General features: G+C 44.7%; 1 protein-coding gene across 5 annotated transcripts in view; it reads right to left on the reverse strand.

Annotated features, from left to right (window-relative positions):
- Positions 1-18855, reverse strand: part of SHANK2 (SH3 and multiple ankyrin repeat domains 2) — a 2937835-nt gene that overhangs the window by 602294 nt on the left and 2316686 nt on the right. For all 5 annotated transcript variants that reach the window (XM_085643560.1, XM_085643562.1, XM_085643561.1 and 2 more), the window contains one exon: positions 3862-3944. In XM_085643560.1, the coding sequence (XP_085499686.1) occupies positions 3862-3944 (83 nt within the window). The remainder of the gene's footprint in view (positions 1-3861; positions 3945-18855) is intronic.

Below are 18855 nucleotides of genomic sequence, written 5' to 3' on the forward strand. Positions count from 1 at the left end.
TTGGCCTCCGGCACCACCTCAACTCTTCCGTGGTCCAAAGCCTCTTCCAATATAGGAGGGGTCTTCGCCCAGCTACTTCTCCCACTCTTTTTATTTCAACATCATAAAACACTGGAATTAGAGGAGTGCTTAAGGGAAGGTGAAGTACTGAGCGGGCAAACTTGTTTTCGCTTATGGTAAGAGAGTGTAGGTTTGCGAATCCCCAAATTTCAGCCCCGTACAAAGCAGCAGAGTGGGCCTCTAGCTTGCAACGTTTGAGTGCCAGGAGTAAGACTCTCAGGATGTTACCTGGAACATCCCGTAAATCGCTGAGGCTTGGTGTTGAATCACAACCCTTCTCTTCTCTATGCGTGGAGACAACGACAATTTACTATCAAGCATTATGCCCAGATACACAAATCACCCCCGTCCAAATTGGGTCATCTATATTCCCTTATAAAAGAGCTTCCACTATATTATTGACATATAGGGAGAAGAGGGTGTGGGCCAAAACGCACCCTTGCCTCACTCCCCTGCCCATCGGGATTCTATTGGTCAGTTGCACACTGATTCCCCAGCGACCTTGGGCTTAGTTGCTCTGGTGGAGTCACATTATCTAATTAAGGACTACATCCAGGACCCCGAATTCCTTTAAGGATGCCCACAGCAACCCCCTGGGAACCAAGTCAAAGGCAGCTCTGAAGTCAACGAATGCAATATATCTGTTCCTCTCTGAGTCTGGTACACTTCCTGGGGATAGTCAGGCTGGAGTGAAGTGCCAGCCACTTCCACACACTTTCTAATCCCACCATGCTCTCCATGACCCGTCTCACATACTTCCGAGGGAGCCGTGCAAGGCGGGCTGAAAAGCGTAGCCAGATGTGGATGGGGAGACTAGTGCACATGTCACTTCCTTGTTCAGCTGAAAGGACAGAGGCGCAATCCTTCATTGAGAGCCTTATAAAGGTGGCACCAAGGTGTCAGAGAGGGTGAGAGTGGCTGGAGGGATTGCTTAAAAATGGATGTGGTTTCTCCTTAGAGAAACTATACATATGTCACCAGAGGATGGCAATCGCAGCCAGTAGGTGCCCCTACTCTTTGAAATACGTTACTTTTAAACTGTAATCCACCCCCACCCCACCACCCCACCCCCACCCCCAAGTCCTGCAGCTCATTTGGTCTGTACTCAACCGTGGCCCTATTGAAAAAATTTGCTTGCACAAAGTCAGGGGTATAAACCCGTAGGAATCTACACACGTTTGGAGAACATTTCTCACGTTTTAACGTCTTAGGACTTCTTAACACATTCCAGAAAGACCCCTCGGATTCTGTGCCCATTGGAAATTCCAAGGTGTACTCAGAGCCAGATGCGTGACAATAAACACACAATGAAATGCAATACGTGCATATCCATACGCGGAAATGGAACATAAAAGTGCATATGTTCTTTGAATCTTCAGGTGTTCTGAAATATGTCACTATTTTCCCCTGCCCTAACAAATATGTCTTCACTTCAATACTTGATTGGAGTGAAAATACAAACAAACAAACTAATGTGTATCTGGAGTAAAAAAACTATCTGTAAATGTTGGTGAATACACATAAAGCTGCAAGTTCTTGGCTGTTCGCTAACTTTTACATTTCCTCCCGCACAGCAACACCGTCAAACTTATCTGTGCGAAAACTTTTCTCACGTACACAATCCACCCTACTGGAGGAATTTCCACGTGAGGAAATCTCATTCAAGAGGGCAAGTTCCCTTGCTTGTATGTTGGGTAAGGGTCCTTGATTTTTTTGTATTATGATCAGGAATTTTAAAAACTGGGAAACTTTCGCCTTCATGAAAACAGACGGGTTTACAACATTTTAGCTAATATTATGGAACAGGAACTCCTGCTAAGGAATGAGTTCCTTTACTCCACCCAGAGATCAATGATTTGGACCACCAGACAGGTAGGCAGCAGGGGGGTTGGCCAATGCGATGCTTAGCACAGGCATTGAAGTACAAGTAAGGGTGTCAGATGGGTGGAAGGGACACAAGAAGGCCAGCTGGGAACGCCTGTGCGCTGGTATCAGAGTAGTGGGTGGCTTCAAAGCTGCTCCTGGAGCTGAATTTACAAAAAGCTCCGCTGGTGCAGGGGACATTTGTGCCTGCTTTGGACACCACTGGGGCACAGTGGCCACAGGGTTGTGGGTGACCACTTCTATAATATGGATAACACTAGTGCACATTGTACACTATGATGAGAATGCCTCCCTTACTCTGGATGGGGGCATGGACCCAGGCAAATGAGGGCATCCTTTGCCTTTGTGCCTGCGCTGTACTACAAGTGCAGGCATTAGAGGCAAAGGAGCTGTTGGCAGGTGCACTGACGGTCACTCCTTATAAGGGGGGACGTGATGTGCCAGTGTCCGTCTAGCATCCTCCTGAAAGTGCAGTCACTCACTGCACCCGCCTGCAGGGATATCTCTGCTGCACTATGAAAAGCAGGCTGCTTTGCTTCATGTCGTGAAAGGCCTACCAGCGGCTCAAAATAGCAGCTATGTGTTTCACTATAGTGCTTTTTAAAGTAAGTGTGCACCTACATTCTAAAGAGCCCATTCACAGTAAGAGGGCGCACTGTCCCAATCTGCCCCGGCGCACCCACACCTGTCTGTCATCTAATCCGGTCCCAGTGGCCCTGTTAACCTGACTGCTCCCTTGTCACAGCTGATATTTCCTGATGACTGTTGGAGCTGCCCTTCTTTTTATGAAAAAAACTTTAGGGTCTTTCTACTCTCTCGAGCTCTCAAAGTAAAAAAACATCTGCAGAACTGTGAGTCCACAGACTTCACACAAACCCTTCACCAGGGCCCATGCAGTTTAGCTGTGCCCTGGCCTTGGCCCTCCCTAAGACCTCCCGGACAGATGTGGGCCGCTGGCCTCATCCCATGTGCTGTGATGCTAGGCTCATCCCATGATGACATCACCAGGCCTACTCTCTCTCGAGTTCCAGCGGGAACATCAGGCTTGGCGCTGCCGCCCACTGCGTGAATATTAACAAGATTTCCGCCTGACTAAGCCTGCTAGAAGGTTTTTTTTCAATGTTATCTTCAAATACCCTTGCTAGCTCTTCCTGGAACCTAAGTGGAGCATCTACCGAGCCCGAGGGCCACTTACATAAGGCCAAACGTGCGCAGTGCAAACTCGTAGGTCACAGCACAAGCAGTCAGTCTGCGTGCGCATCCAAAGTTATGCGCAAATGCACGCCAAGATGTGCACGCCAATCTACCCCAATGCACTCTACAAAAAACCACTTACCTAGGGCATAGTCATTCATACACGAATTCGCGGTGAGCGTCGCGCGCGACAACCACGATAACATTGTACTATTTTGTGTTAAAATGCAATTACCAATGTCACCTTGCGGCATGCAGCGCCCGCGTTATAGGCAATAATGCAATGGCATGAAAAGAGTCTTTTCGCGGTGATTTCAGCACAGAACAGCTCAAAAGAAGCAGAATGCGTGTGTCCCTCTCATGCTGAAATACATAGATTACGGTAATCCAATTGCACGGCACTCTCCCTTTACAAATGTGTCATATGTGCGAGCATAAAACACGAACTTTCTCCCACACAGTGGCATGCACGGAGCTGCATGATGTAGATGAGATCTAAAAAAAAAAAAGCAGAAAAAAACCCTCACGAGTAGTACTGCCAACTGAGGAGACCGTTGTCTAGCAACCAAACAGTACCAAGAAGAATTCCTGTTTCTTTTTCACCGCCCATACACAAGGTTTGCACACTGACATGCATGCACAAGCACATGCGAACACACGAAGGACGGGAGGGGGTGCGAGGTGGAGGGTTGGGGGAGGGGTAAGAGAGAGAGAGACACTTACCTTTTGCTCCCCTGAGGACAAACCCGAAGCCCTCGCTGTCCTTCTTCTGCAGGACCACCGTCTTCTCCTCGATGATGCAGTCACTGTAGAGAGAATTCCGCGGATAACGACCATTATTACAGCCCATATTCATCATCACTCGAGTAGCAGCTCGGCCCGAGCGCCGGTTCAACATCATCACAGGCAGTTAGTAATCAAATAACAGTGCAGTCAGTATGCAGGCATTTGGGCAGCAGGAAAAAAACACATAAAGCATGACATCAAAAAACTGTGAATGTGCGCGGGCAGAGCCAGCTTCCGGATGGCAACATGGCAGAGATTTCAATCTAAAAAGCGAGAAGAGGAGAGCCCGGAGAGGAGGCTGCAGGGGAGTCATGCGGGTGCATGAATGGCTGGATGAAGGGGCCAGCGTGTCATCTGTCTGCCAGCCGTGCTTCTAAGAACAGGAGAGCAGGGGAGCAGCGTGGCATGGCCGTTAATGCACCAGCCGCGCGTCGTCGCCGGTGTACCGGGAGAGCCTTCCAGGGATGGCGAGGGGCATACCGGCGCGTGAAGGGGGCTCGCGCGAGGTGTGCTGCGCGCGCTAACTAGGCAGAAGCGGTGGTGCCTCGCGCCCCAGAGCGCCGCTCCATCCCCGCTGAATGTTGCGTGCCGCACGCGCCCCGCGTGCCCATCTGACGGGCTCCAACGCTAGCGGCGTGCAGCTGCCCCGGCGTCATCAGGCGCGCGGTCCCGGGGGCTGCAGGGCGCCCGTCTCCTAGGGCTGCAGCCTCCACCGCCCTGGCTCTGGCACGGTTACTCCGATTTAGGACCACCTGAGGCTTAGCAGGGTACGCAGTGAGCATGTACAAACAAGTCAGGCTGCCAGCAAAGATGTCCGCAACAACACCTCAATGCGCCCCAAATGTAGAAAGAAGTACAATAATGCAACAGAAGAGGACATAACGAAAAGTTTAGTAAGAAAGAGAGCGGTATAAACCTATAATAATATCAAGGTACAGCACAGCTATGTTACAGCACTTGAGTCACTTGGTTTCAAAGTTAACAATCTATCCCAAATCATGGCTGCTGCCACTAACAAACGTGTCTGATCTTAAGTATTTTATCAAAATAAGCTTCAGTACACTTAATATGTTTCAGATCATTATAAAAAAGACAACCAGATTCCTGGGACCTGGCTGTCCCAGGTTTGCTGAGTAGATCAACTTACTACCCATCCGACTACCCCAGATATGACATTTTCTGAAGAAGAGCCTGCCATGAACACGTTTTCACTCTTTGACTAGTACATTCACCATCACCACAAGTGTGAAGAAGAGCTCGTGACATTCTGCAAACAGCTGAGGACCTATGTGATGCACACTGACACATTTCTGTTTTGAATTCTCAGAAAAATACACAAGTAATCCTGGCCAGCTCGTACAATCACAGCTTTCTAGGTGTACTTCCAGGAATATACATTACTATAGAGCAGTGATACTCAAAGTATGGCCCGGGGGCCACTTGCAGCCCTCTTGACCTGTACATGCGGCCCCCGATGAAGAGCAACACCAACTGCTGTTCAGTTGCTGAGCACTAATATTAAGGAAAAAATGCAAATACATGCTTGTCCGTTTACTTAACACGTTTTTAGACCTCCTTACACAATTCCTGACCCACCCAGGCCCCCTACTGCTGCCCTGCTAGTATCAGTGCGGCCCTCGGTCACACTATAGACCATACTTTGTGGCCCCTGAGCCAATGTTTGTGAGTAACCATGCTATAGAGTGTACATTGGTGGATGTGTAAATTCTTAGGAAAAAGTGCTTTTGGATATGCTGACTTTTTTTCTCCGCAGTGAAATATTTTTCCCTGAGGAGAAACAGTTTCCTCTGCACGTCCTCCGAGTTTGGGGTGCTTCCTCCCCACTGTGGATACCGATTAATCCTGTGTTTTTGAGAGGTATATTTCTGATCACTTAGTCAATACCTATAATTTCACAGGTTTGTAGGTGTTCATCACCTCTGCATAGGACTCCTTACATGGAATGCTCAAAGCAGCAGATGTATTAGCTTGAATTTCTACATCAGGCTGTGCAACAATAGGTGTGGGAAAATTGATTGATATCTTGAAATGTTGCATCGATTGCCTTGTAGCAATTGTGATAGTACAGTAATCTCCCTAATTATTTTGTATTTCAGGTATAGTTTTAAATTCAAGAGCTTTTGCTTTTTTTATACATGTTTTTTCTAGCTAATTTATGTATTTATTGCACTACGCACTTTTCGAAATTAATTGTGTAAGCTTTGCCTAATCTTATATCCCAAAATCCAATGTATTCTAAATATGAAAATGTGTGTACAATTACCATTGTTTTTCTTTTTTCTTTTAATCATGACTGACAGCATGATGCAATTTTAGACGTAAAATGTTTGCTGCGTGTTGTACTTTCAGGTCATTTTGACCGAAATAAAGTCTTTTTTTGAATTGAATTTGAATTGATTGATCAGTGTAAAGTCACGTTATGTGAGTAAGAAAAGGGAATTGCACACATAAACATCCGAATTAAACCGAGGCAGACAGCTGGTTTTGTTAATCCGGTACAGACCTCTCAGGTTAGTACCCCCTTATCTGTAAGTGTGTAGCTGCCAGTCACTAACAAAAAAATAATCACTCCACCATATGAGCTGCATTAAAAAGGAGACTGTTGAAATGTGCAAGAAACTGGAATGTCACTAAGAACTACTGTTCAGAGGAAGGAAAGCAGACTATTTAATAAAAACTCCTATGCAGTAAATATATGCACACATTATTGAAATAAGACAGGGCTCAAGTCCATAACATATATATCTGTTTATTACCATTCTTGAGTGTGGGAAGAGGCCATAAATGAGTCATGATGTCCATCCTCTTCTGAACATTGGCAATAAATAGCATAGAACACGTGGACATTTGCATATGTGGTTTATGCCTTGGAATTTTGCATGTGTACTCGTTTCCACAGAAGATAGTTAACCAAAACCAGAATGAAAGGGGTTACATTTGTCTAGTGTGGTAAAATCACACTAAGGGACCCCCTGATTCTTGGGATAGTTGTTTCCCTATGTAGAGTAATTGTTACAAGCAACCTGTGAAGCAGTAGAAGGGTTTCTCACATAATTTTGCTCTACTGTGGTAATAAACTCAAATTTGACATATTAAATGTACTAATAAATGCATGAGTGTGTGATTAATAGTAAAGTTGCATAAATAGCATAACATTTATTTTCACTGCCATGGCATAAATATATATATCGTGCTCCGATCTAACATGCATTTACCGGTATGTTGAGATATGATCGGAGGATGTTTTTTATGTCTATTGCTCAAAACACACACCTGATGCATCTGATAATGAGGTTGTTCACTTTAAATATTTCTGTCACGTCCTCAAACGTTGTCATGTGATCAAGGCCCCACGAGGGCTGAAACGCGTTATGGCGGCATTGGTGTTGGGCACTAAATAAACGCTGGCACAAAAAGCACATTGGGTACGCTTCGTCTTTTGCCAAGGATTTTGGTTACCTGAAGGCGTTTCTTCTTCAAGTTATCTTCGAGACTGCTTCCTCGAATTGGCGTTTACCCCTCCTTCGGTTTTGGGCCGTGCGGCATGAAGCTCTGATTCCAAGGCTTTGGAATCCCCTGTTCTCCCGGGAAGGAGGAGTCGCGGTTGCCCCGGAACAGCGGAAGGACTACGAACAGTGTGGAGTGTGGAGAGAGTGTTTCCGGTGATCGTTGGTCGGCGGATCGGTGAAACCGGGTTCCTAACCTCCCAGATCGACACACGGTAGGAGTCCCGCTGAGAGTTCCGTGAAGGAGTGTGCCAGGTTTGCGGCGTGATATTATCGACGCTCCAAACCTGTTCTTTTTTCCAAACATTTTTCAAGCCCACAAATTGACACCATGTCCGCAGACACGTTGAGGAGTAGGGAGGAGGCGGCAACTGATATGTTTATTGATCTCCCGATTGGAGAAAGAGTAGCCAATTTGGTGTCTAACAGTCAGCCGGAGTCACCGCCAAAAATAAAGGAGCTGTTCAAAAACCTAGAGAAAGCAAGCAAGGCTGAACAGGCTAAATGGTGGGAGCACCGCTCGCTCACCCGATACCTGGAGGTGGGAAGGATACCCCGAGGTTTGCGGATCATGCTGGCTCCCTCATATGATAACCCAGACCCCCGGATGCTGTTGGAGTGGGCAGAGAGTAACCTGGAGTCCTCCCGCCGTCTGGTAATAATACTGGTTAAGTATGCGGAGAGTGATAGAGTTACCCTGCAGAAGCAAATCGACGAGTTGAACATCGAAATAGAGAAATTACCTGATGCATCTCTGGTAACAAAGTATCGGGAGGAAATGACAATACGACTGCGCAGAGAGGAGGATGTGATAAAGAAGAGGAAGACGTATAAATTTCAGCGCGACCGCCTAGATTATGAGCATGGTCAAATCTTCACATTCGCTAAAAAATACGACAGCGTGAAAGCGAACAAGAAGTTTATCTCAAAAACAACTGATGCAACAAAACAACCTGCCAACACTGCCATACCTGATACCTCTGCCTCTGAGTTAAGTTCCAATGTGGATAGTGAATCTGACAATGATCAACAAAGGGCGCAGAGATTGGGGTTTCGCAAATTTACATTGACCCAGGAACTGGAGTGTATGCGCCAAGATCGCAAACAAACACTGCGCTCGAGTGTCCGAAGTGCAGATACAAACACAATGCCAACAGAAAACGGAGCGCAAGGAGGAGATGCAACAAGTTGCGTAAACGGGAACGCAAAGAAACCTTACAAGAAAACCCGCAAGCAGTGGCAACGCAGGTAAATTCATCATGCAATCAGAATGATCCTCTGACTGTCATAAATCTCACTGATACTGTACTAAGTGAACAAGAAAATAACATTTTGGCATTAGGACTAACGTATAGTGCCAATAGTAATTTTGACTATGCAAATACTAAAATCGATGTATTCAGATTTGTTCGTAAATTGAAACTGCGAAAATTCTTTTCAACACACAAGTCCACCAGAACAATGATACCTACACAGCCTGTTCTAAGTCCCACCTCGTTAACGGCAGGGGATGCTGGGCTCCTACAGGACCTTATTCAAATGCAGGATGAGACCAACACACATCCAGCTAACCTTGGTCTAGGGCAGGGAGGAGCTATAGTACCTACCCCATTCAAACCTAAATCTACTTTCTGTCCCCTCATGTTAAAAGACAACATTGATATGTTCCAAGAAAAAGTATCACAAGAACTAAAGAGTTTGCATCTTAAACAATCCAATATCAATAAGAAACATCGATATCGTGACTTTGCTTATCACCAACTTGTAAAGAAGTTACAGAATAATGTCAATATTGTGGTCCGCCAGTCGGACAAGGGCGGCAACGTGGTACTTTGGCCAAGAGACATGTACATGGAGGAAGCATTGGGCCAACTCAATGACAGACAATGTTATAAAAGATCCACAATGGCGGAGGTGAAACAGGCATGGAACTTATTCCATATGAAGCTAATGGGTTGGAGAAGCATGGGCCTACTAACAATGGACGAGTTCAAATTTCTCAAGAATGACCATCCAGTGATGCCGATAATTTACTTCATTCCCAAAATCCATAAGAACAGTGTGAAACCACCAGGCCGTCCCATCATTTCCGCCAACAACAACATTATGGAACACACTAGCAAATATGTTGATTTCTTTTTGCAGGATTTTGTAAAAAGTCTTCCATCATACATTCTTGATACTAGTGATTTATTGAAGAAAATGGAGGGTTTAATATGGCGACCAGGGTACCTTCTTATATCTTTAGATGTATCCTCCTTATATACTAGCATCCATCATAGGGACGGTCTAAAAGCCATAGAATATTACTTAAATTTGAGACCCATTCATTTTCATCAGCATAACAGAATGTTACTGTCAATGATCAACATGTGCCTTGAGAATAATTTTTTCTTGTTTTCCAACCAAGTATTCCAGCAGGTGAGGGGCGTGGCTATGGGGGCATGTTTTTCCCCAAGCTATGCCTGCCTCCATTTGGGATACTGGGAGAAACATGTCCTCGTACCCACGTACTCTAAAATTATGTCTGAAAACATTGTCAAGTGGTACAGGTATATTGATGACCTTTTAATTATTTGGAATGGATCAGAAAGTGAAGCTAAGCTATTCATAGACAATCTCAACAACAATGAATTAAATCTTGGCTTCTCTGGGCATATTAGCGACACCTCTATTTGTTTTTTGGATGTTGAAATCCGGGTTTGTTCTAATGTATTGCAGACCAGTTTGTTCAGGAAACCAACGGCGGGTAACGCTATACTTCATGCTACTAGTCATCACCCGGCACATGTAATTAGGAGTATCCCATACGGGGAAATGCTTCGTATTAGAAGAATATGTAGCAATGACACTGACTGTAGTATAGCACAAAAAGACTGCAAAACTAGGTTTTTGAGTAGAGGTTACCCAATGGAACTCATTGATAAAGCCATCTGCAAAGCCAATGAACCAGGTAGGGCACTAGCACTACTAGGCAGAAAGAAACCGGTCTCTGGTGAACACACGGAGTCAAGATTGATTCTGACATATAACAACCAACATCAGACCATACGCAAGATCATAAAGAAAAACTGGGCACTAATTGTGAATGATCCTGTATTGGGGAGTCAATTACCACGATCTCCCAGTATCTCATACAGGAGGGCCAGGTCCCTTAACAATTGCCTAGTGTCCAGTAGCCCAGAAATCAGAACTAACAATTCTTGGCTCAATAGCAGCACAGGCTTTTTCAAATGTGCAGTATGTAAGGCCTGCAAAAACGGGGTCAACAAAACAGAATATACTACTCCCCTTAGTGCGAGTCCTGTCCCCATTCAGCACAAACTTACCTGTAAGACTGAATACGTGGTGTATGTGCTGGAGTGTCCGTGTGGCCTGCGCTATGTGGGCAGTACCAAGCTCCAGGTCCACAAGCGGATACTCCAGCACCTACGAGCCATCACCAATGGGGACACCACGTACCCAGTGGCCAGGCATTTCAATGAGTCCCATAATAGTAACCCAGTAGGCCTGAAATACTTTGCCATAGATACAGTCTTGCCCCTAAGAAGAGGTGGCAATCGAGAGGCATTGTTGCGCAAATTAGAAACCAGGCACATTATTCTCATGGATTGCAAAACACCAAATGGACTCAATGCTAGTGAAGACTATTTTACCTGTCTCTAAATATTTTTGAAAAAATAATGTTTTAAAAATAACTGTTTCAGCATTTTAACATATAAGACTGCCTTCTCCCGAGACTAATTTGGTCTCTTTCTTTATGATTTTTATATAACATATCTCTTTATACACACACACTTGGTTTGCACATATTTATGATGATTTTATCTCTGCATCTTTTGTACGTACAGCAATATGACATCTAATGATGGGTAGGACTAGCATTTGTCTCACATTATTGACAAAGTGTCCAATAGGATCTAAGGTAACATATTCAGAACGTGATCTTATGCATTATTTTTGAACTGATTAAATGTTCATTAGCTATTCTTTGCAAACAAGGTACCCTAATTTTTATATATGATATTTATTTATTTATTTATCTATTTATCTATATTTATGTGGGCATGTATCACAATTTGTATCTATTTTACAACTCACACATGGTTTTAATATGTATAAAAACAACAAGGTTTTTTAAGAACATGCGGCTTAATATGTAATGCATTTGTGTTTTATTCTCTTATGTATATATTTATATATTTATATATTTATATACTGTGTATGTTCTGGGTAGATTCTTGTCCTTTACCCCATTTCCCGTATTATACGGTGACTCCTAATCATGTATTTTACATTTATATCGTGCTCCGATCTAACATGCATTTACCGGTATGTTGAGATATGATCGGAGGATGTTTTTTATGTCTATTGCTCAAAACACACACCTGATGCATCTGATAATGAGGTTGTTCACTTTAAATATTTCTGTCACGTCCTCAAACGTTGTCATGTGATCAAGGCCCCACGAGGGCTGAAACGCGTTATGGCGGCATTGGTGTTGGGCACTAAATAAACGCTGGCACAAAAAGCACATTGGGTACGCTTCGTCTTTTGCCAAGGATTTTGGTTACCTGAAGGCGTTTCTTCTTCATATGTATATATATATCCACAAATTAACCGTAAATCGACTCCGGGACCACAATTCCGGGTCAGAAATCACAGCGCCGACACTCTGAATGGTGAAAGACGTATGTTTATTCACATACGGCAGTAACAAATCACAGCGCCGACACTCTGAATGGTGAAAGACGTATGTTTATTCACACACGTCAATAACATTGTTACTGCCGTGTGTGAATAAACATACGTCTTTCACCATTCAGAGTGTCGGCACTGTGATTTCTGACCCGGAATTGTGGTTCCCGAGTAGATTTGAGGATAATTTGTAGATATTTGGGGTTCGCTACCCCGCAGGACACTCCTCACATAAAGAGGCTGCTGCAGAAGCGACTGTGGTTGATGTGTGTATATATGTATATGTGTATATATGTATATATATATATATATATTATCTACTGGCGGTCGCCAGTAGATAGTTATAGTTAGGACCGTGTTTCCATAGGAAATCCGCAACATTCTATTTGGAATAACTTTGGCGCCGGTCGACGAATCCTCGCGAAATTTTCAAAACTAATGGGGCGCTACGCTCCGCTCCTACCCTGAAAGTCTTGGGGGGATTCGTCAAGCGGGGGCTGAGAAAAAAGGGGGGTCCCAAAACGCGTTTTCCCCATGCATTTTTCCATAGGACCTTTAGACACAGCTACAGCCCGAACGGCTGAACAGAATTACTTGAAATTTGGCAGAGAGGTAGTCCTCAGGTCAAGGATGTGCCTTTTGTAGGTCTGGTGTAAATCTGTTCAGTAGGTCCTGAAAAAATAGCATTTAAATCAATATATATATCTGTAAGCGCGCTCCGTGCGCTTACCGTAAGCTTACCGTACGCGTACGGTGCCGTGTGCGAGCTCAATTCTGATTGGTGGTTACATGACTGTAAACATTCGAATCGGTCGAAATCAGGAAGTGTCGGCCGCCATTTTCTGTCTCTCGCACTGAGAAACAAAGGTGGGGAACGTGAAACGTGGGCAACGAAGAGAGTTGCAGACCCCCTAGTGTTTGTCAGGGGGTCCTAGAAGGACCCAAAAGTACGAAAAAGAAATTTAATAATTTAAAAAAAAAATCGCGGAGTACGCGTACGGTAAGCATGGTAAGCACGGCAAAAAAAATAAAAAAAAATAAAATAAAGAAGTAACAATCACATTTATTAAATAAATTAAAGGACCCACAAGGGAGAAAAAAACAAATGTTACTGCGTAAAAAAAGGCGAGGCGCGCACGGCATGGACTGCGCAACGTGGGCGCTCCCACAGCACGCGCACGGTGCGTGAAGCGCACTGCGCGCGCAGGGTGTGCGCATAGTGAAAAACCAGAAAAAAAAAAGAAAAAATAAATACATAACTTAGCATTTAAAAAAAAACCGTACAAATTCACTGAAAAAACCATAGGTTTCACACACGTTATAGTTAGGAATTATCATTTACAAAACCTTGCAAATTCACTTAAAAAACCATAGGTTTCACACATGTTATAGTTAGCTGTACATTTCACTCGTAAAAAACCAATGAAATTCCACGTTATAGTTAGATCAGGTAACTATAACTTGCGCGACCGCAACCCACAATGTGTAATTTCAGATGTCATCGTTGATGTCATGAGTGATGTCACTGACCATGTCATGAGTGATGTACTATGTGACGTCATCAGCAGTTTATTGTGGGCGCGCAAGTTATAGTTACCTGATCTAACTATAACATGGAATTTCATTGGTTTTTTACGAGTGAAATGTACAGCTAACTATAACATGTGTGAAACCTATGGTTTTTTAAGTGAATATATATATATATATATATATGCCAAAATCTTCTCCTTGGGAGAAATCAGGGTCGCACTTCAGTTTGGTCAGTTTGTAGAAGTTTTATTTTAGTATATATATATATATATATATTGACTGAAAAAAACATAGGTTTCAGGCACATTATAATTAGAAATTAGCATTTAAAAAACCTTAGAAATTCACTGAAAAAACCATTGGTTTCAGGAACGTTATAGTTAGTTGGACATTTCATTCGCACAAAACCAGAAAAGGGGGCAGGGTAGAAACACCCTGACCCCCTAGGCCTGCTCAGGGGGTCCCAGAATGACCCCCAGGACCAAAAAAAGCATTAAAAAAAAAAACAAATCGGCCAAATTCGCGCTGGGTGCGCGAATCCGGCTGCAAAAATAAAAAAAACAAGCGCGGGCTCCCACGCTTCGTCGTAATGAAGCCCCCGGGTGGGCCATGTCCCGGGGGCTGTAAACAAAATGTGTGGGGGGCCCCAATCCCACCACACTGCCCCGGGGACCGCCACCTCCCGGGGCTTGATTAAATAGTTGTGGGCATGCAGGGGCTAATTTTAAACGGTGCTGGGGGGCATCGAAGGCCCCCCAAGCCCCAGGGACCGACACCCCCGGGGCTTTTATTTATTATTTGCGGGGGGGCACACGGCCTCCCCCGCTGCCCTGGGGGCCGCCACCCCCCGGGGCTTTAAATAAATAAAATAAAACCCGTGTGGGGGGCCTAAGCCCCCCCACACGCCCCGGGGACCACCACCTCCCGGGGCACTAAAATGCTAATTTGGGGGTCCGTTACGGACCTCCGAGCCCGCGTTTTAAGAGGTAGTTTTAATCCACCGGCCCTATTATGTACTAGGGCCTTACAGAGTTATAGAGTCAGTCGCGCACCCACTAAATCATCCATTCAGACACTTATACACCCACTCATTCTTCAATACGCCTTTCCCTATATATATTAAACATATTTAAACTTTACAGAAACACACAGTCACAGGATGACGTCATCAGTGATGTCATTTGAGATGTCATCAGTGATGTCATCAGTGATGCCACTGACCATGTCATGAGTGATGTAATATATGACATCATCAGCAGTGCATTGCGGGGGCGCGAGTTATAGTTAGCTGAACTAACTATAACGGGGGAATTTCTCTGGTTTTGTACGAGTAAAATGTCCAACTAACTATAACTTTCCCTAAAACCTATGGTTTTTTCAGTGAATTTCTAAGGTTTTTTTAAATGCTAATTTCTAACTATTATGTGCCTTACACCTATGTTTTTTTCAGTGAATTCTAACTATAACGTGCCTGAAATCTATGGTTTTTTCAGTGAGTTTCAAAGGTTTTTCAAATGCTAGTTTCTAACTATGCCTACAGAGGTAGGACATGTGAAGAAAGAAGAAAACAAACACAGAAAGAAGCAAAAGAAATGCAGAAAGAAGCAACAGCAGTCCACAAAGACAAAGAAAAGGGCAGGAAGAAGCAAGACATGTGCAGAAAGAACCAACAGAGGAGCAGAAAGAGGCCTTGTTGCAAAATCATCCTGTGCCCACAACTTTTCAGACGGGTACTGTGGTAAATGACTCTGACTAACCAGGCCTAGAGCCAGCGCTATGCTAAAAGACACTTAGAATACAGTGAAAACACCTACAAACACTAGGGAACACTATGCGTTGGGGTACCCCTGTGATTAGCATGACCTCCTCTGGAAGGCCCTAGTACATAATTAGGCAGGGGGATTAAAACTACCTCTTAAAACGCACTATGTGGCACGTTTGCACAGTGGTGAAGGGAGGTACCTCCAGTAAGCGCCATGGCGCTGCGTTGCAGAGAGGTGGCTCAGGTAATGCCCCTTTTTACAGCACTCTGCACCGCAGCTATGTGGCGCTTACTGGAGGTACCTCGTGGGCTAGTTGGACCCCAGGGACCCTCAGGATTGAAGAGGAATTAATTCCCCAACTTAAAACGTGCCACAGGGCGTGCAGAGTATTGCTGGGAGGGGGCGGGGCCTCCGGCACGATCACGGTGTTTTGTATTGTTTTTCTTTTTAGAATGGGGGCTGTGTGGCACCCCTTCATTTTACTTTTTTTGGGCCCATCCCCCAGGGCCGTACCCCATTTTAAAAACAAAAATTTGAATGGGAAGGGGGCCGTGTGGGCCCCCCCGTGGCCAATTCCAGCCCCGCAGACTCCATCCCCCGGGGCACGGCCACATAAATATATATATTTTTTTGGTAGGGGGGCTGCGTGGCCCCCCTCCTGAGGCCTCTATTGGCCCTGGTGACCCCATCCCCAGGGGGCCGGCCTTTATTTTTGTTTTGGGGGGAGGGGGGCTGCGTGGCCCCACCCCCGGGCCACTTCGGCCCGGGGACCCCATCCCCCAGGGCCTGGCCATTGGTTATTTATTTTGAGGAGGCCAATCATGGCCCCGGGGACCACATCCCCCGGGGTAGGCCTGCGTTAAAAAAAAATATTTGTAGGGGAGGAGGGCCGCGTGGCCCCCCTCCCCGGCCACTTCTAGTCCCAGGGTCATCCCCCGGGGCTGCACCTCTTCGTTGGGGACTGTGGGGGGAGCCCCAATTGGGGATCCGGGGCAGCACAGTGTCCGTCTATTTGGCGCGAGGTGGCTGGAATTAATGCCAGCCACTGGGCACCAAATAGACGGACACTGTGCCGCTCCGGATCCCCAAGCTCCTAGCACCACGCGGTATTTACCGCATAGACCCGGACTAGCTTGACAATTCCCTAATGTCTGCCTCCACAATTGCCGGAAAAGACTCCTTGCTAAATAGCAACGCCGAGTAATTCATTTACTTAAGAGCACCGCAACCATCCCCGTGGAATCTTCCCGACCCCCCTGCTCATTAGCACCTCACGACTGTTGCGTCATCGAGATGCATGTCTTTCAGACATTTATTTAAGTTTGTCCTACCTTAGTGCAGCACAAGTCATGGATCCAAACAAGAAAGGGAGGTACCCCTTAAAATTTTTAGGGACGAGGTAAGTAAGTTGACACAAAAAAAACAAACGTTCCCAAAAAGTAAAAGCGTATGTGCAAGACAAGGCTCCTACTTGGCCTACTATTTAGTTGGTCATATTTTTTAGAAAGATCACTATCTCATTTGGGGTTACCACAATAAAGACTTTTCTGACATTAACACAGTACAGCATGCAGTTTCAAAAGACGTACTATTCAATACAGTCACAGTTAAAAATAATTTTTATTAAAAACATTTTATATAGTTAATAAAGTGCTATGTGTAATTTTCCTCCCATTAAAGGTTACAATCTAATATTAAAAATGAAAACAACAGTCGACGCAGCGTTTCGGTGTTCAATTCAATGGTTTCACCTTCTTCAGGACCAAGAATTTTCATAAAATCTTAATTTTGCAAGAGATTAAGTTTTCTTAGTTACATAATCCTCTTGGGGCACCTTATCATCAACTTAATGGTCTCGATATAGGGCATTTCTATAGATAAGTAGTTGTTTTTCCTCGATATCCGTTGACGCCACCGTTTTTGTGGTTAGAAATAAAGATGGTATCAATCCATACTCATTTATCTATGGAGTTCAATTACGAAAGCCGGGTGAATGCTTTTTGCGTTTTTTAGGATGGCTTCTTTTTGTTGTGATGCTCTTGGTGTCGCATTCACGATGTCAAATTTGTTCTGAAAATGTGTACGCGGCCTCCCTGCGTCAACGGATATCCGGGGTTCTGGTACTCAGAACCCCGTCTTTCGTAATTGAACTCCATAGATAAAGGAAAAACAACTACTTATCTATAGAAATGCCCTATATCGAGACCATTAAGTTGATGATAAGGTGCCCCAAGAGGATTATGTAACTAAGAAAACTTAATCTCTTGCAAAATTAAGATTTTATGAAAATTCTTGGTCCTGAAGAAGGTGAAACCATTGAATTGAACACCGAAACGCTGCGTCGACTGTTGTTTTCATTTTTAATATTAGATTGTAACCTTTAATGGGGGGAAAATTACACATAGCACTTTATTAACTATATAAAATGTTTTTAATAAAAATTCTTTTTAACTGTGACTGTATTGAATAGTACGTCTTTTGAAACTGCATGCTGTACTGTGTTAATGTCAGAAAAGTCTTTATTGTGGTAACCCCAAATGAGATAGTGATCTTTCTAAAAAAGTGTGTCGCACAAGTCATGGACCCTTTATGATTGAATCTCTGTGTGTGATCCGATGATTACTGTTGTACTTGTTGCCAGCACCAACTATTCCCTGAGGGCTGGCTTACACTCACCCCACACGCATCCAGCACAGACGTCACTGGACATGTGACCCTGGTAACAAAAAGGGGCCGCGTGCACGTGCCCGTACCCAGTTCCACTATCTATCTGCGTCCGTGTGTTCATTATGTATGCATGATGCTGCCCCTGTGCCCTACCACATAACATTCTGCTGTGGACAGCGCTCGTAACCATGTTACATCTGGCAGTGGGAAAAACTTTGGTTATGTAACTTTGCCTCGGTCATTGTATAAGTACAGAGGTAGAGACTGGATCATTAGAGTACTGCAAGGAGAGTGTATAGTGAATTTATAAGTGCTTTGGAATTGGAGGAGTGATTGGATAAGTACATATGTTGGTTAAGCCTAACCCTCCGAGAACGAGCTTGACTCTAATTGGCTGCCCTCCATGTGCCAAAAACGGAAATGTGGGCTTTGCATGGCCCTGTATTGCTACAGCTGCAACACTCCACTGAATGTGCAATAAACATTCATATCCACACAGATATGTCATGTGCACGATCTTTCATGTGTGGAAGTGTGGATAAATGTAGGCTCAGTGATTCCCCCTACCTTCCATGTTGGCCATGTTTTGGGACTTGGGTCACAGGGTGACACATTGGCGTTTGCGGCCCAGTTGGAGGCAGCACTACAACAGGGACACCCACATCAGTTGATCAGGGAGGGACAACAACGCTACATGGCCCAGATTTTCATTGTAGTGATCTGAGGCTCACAGGTCTGGTTGTCAG

Source organism: Triturus cristatus, chromosome 3_1 (assembly GCF_964204655.1).
Source record: "Triturus cristatus chromosome 3_1, aTriCri1.1, whole genome shotgun sequence".
NCBI classification, from domain to species: domain Eukaryota; kingdom Metazoa; phylum Chordata; class Amphibia; order Caudata; family Salamandridae; genus Triturus; species Triturus cristatus.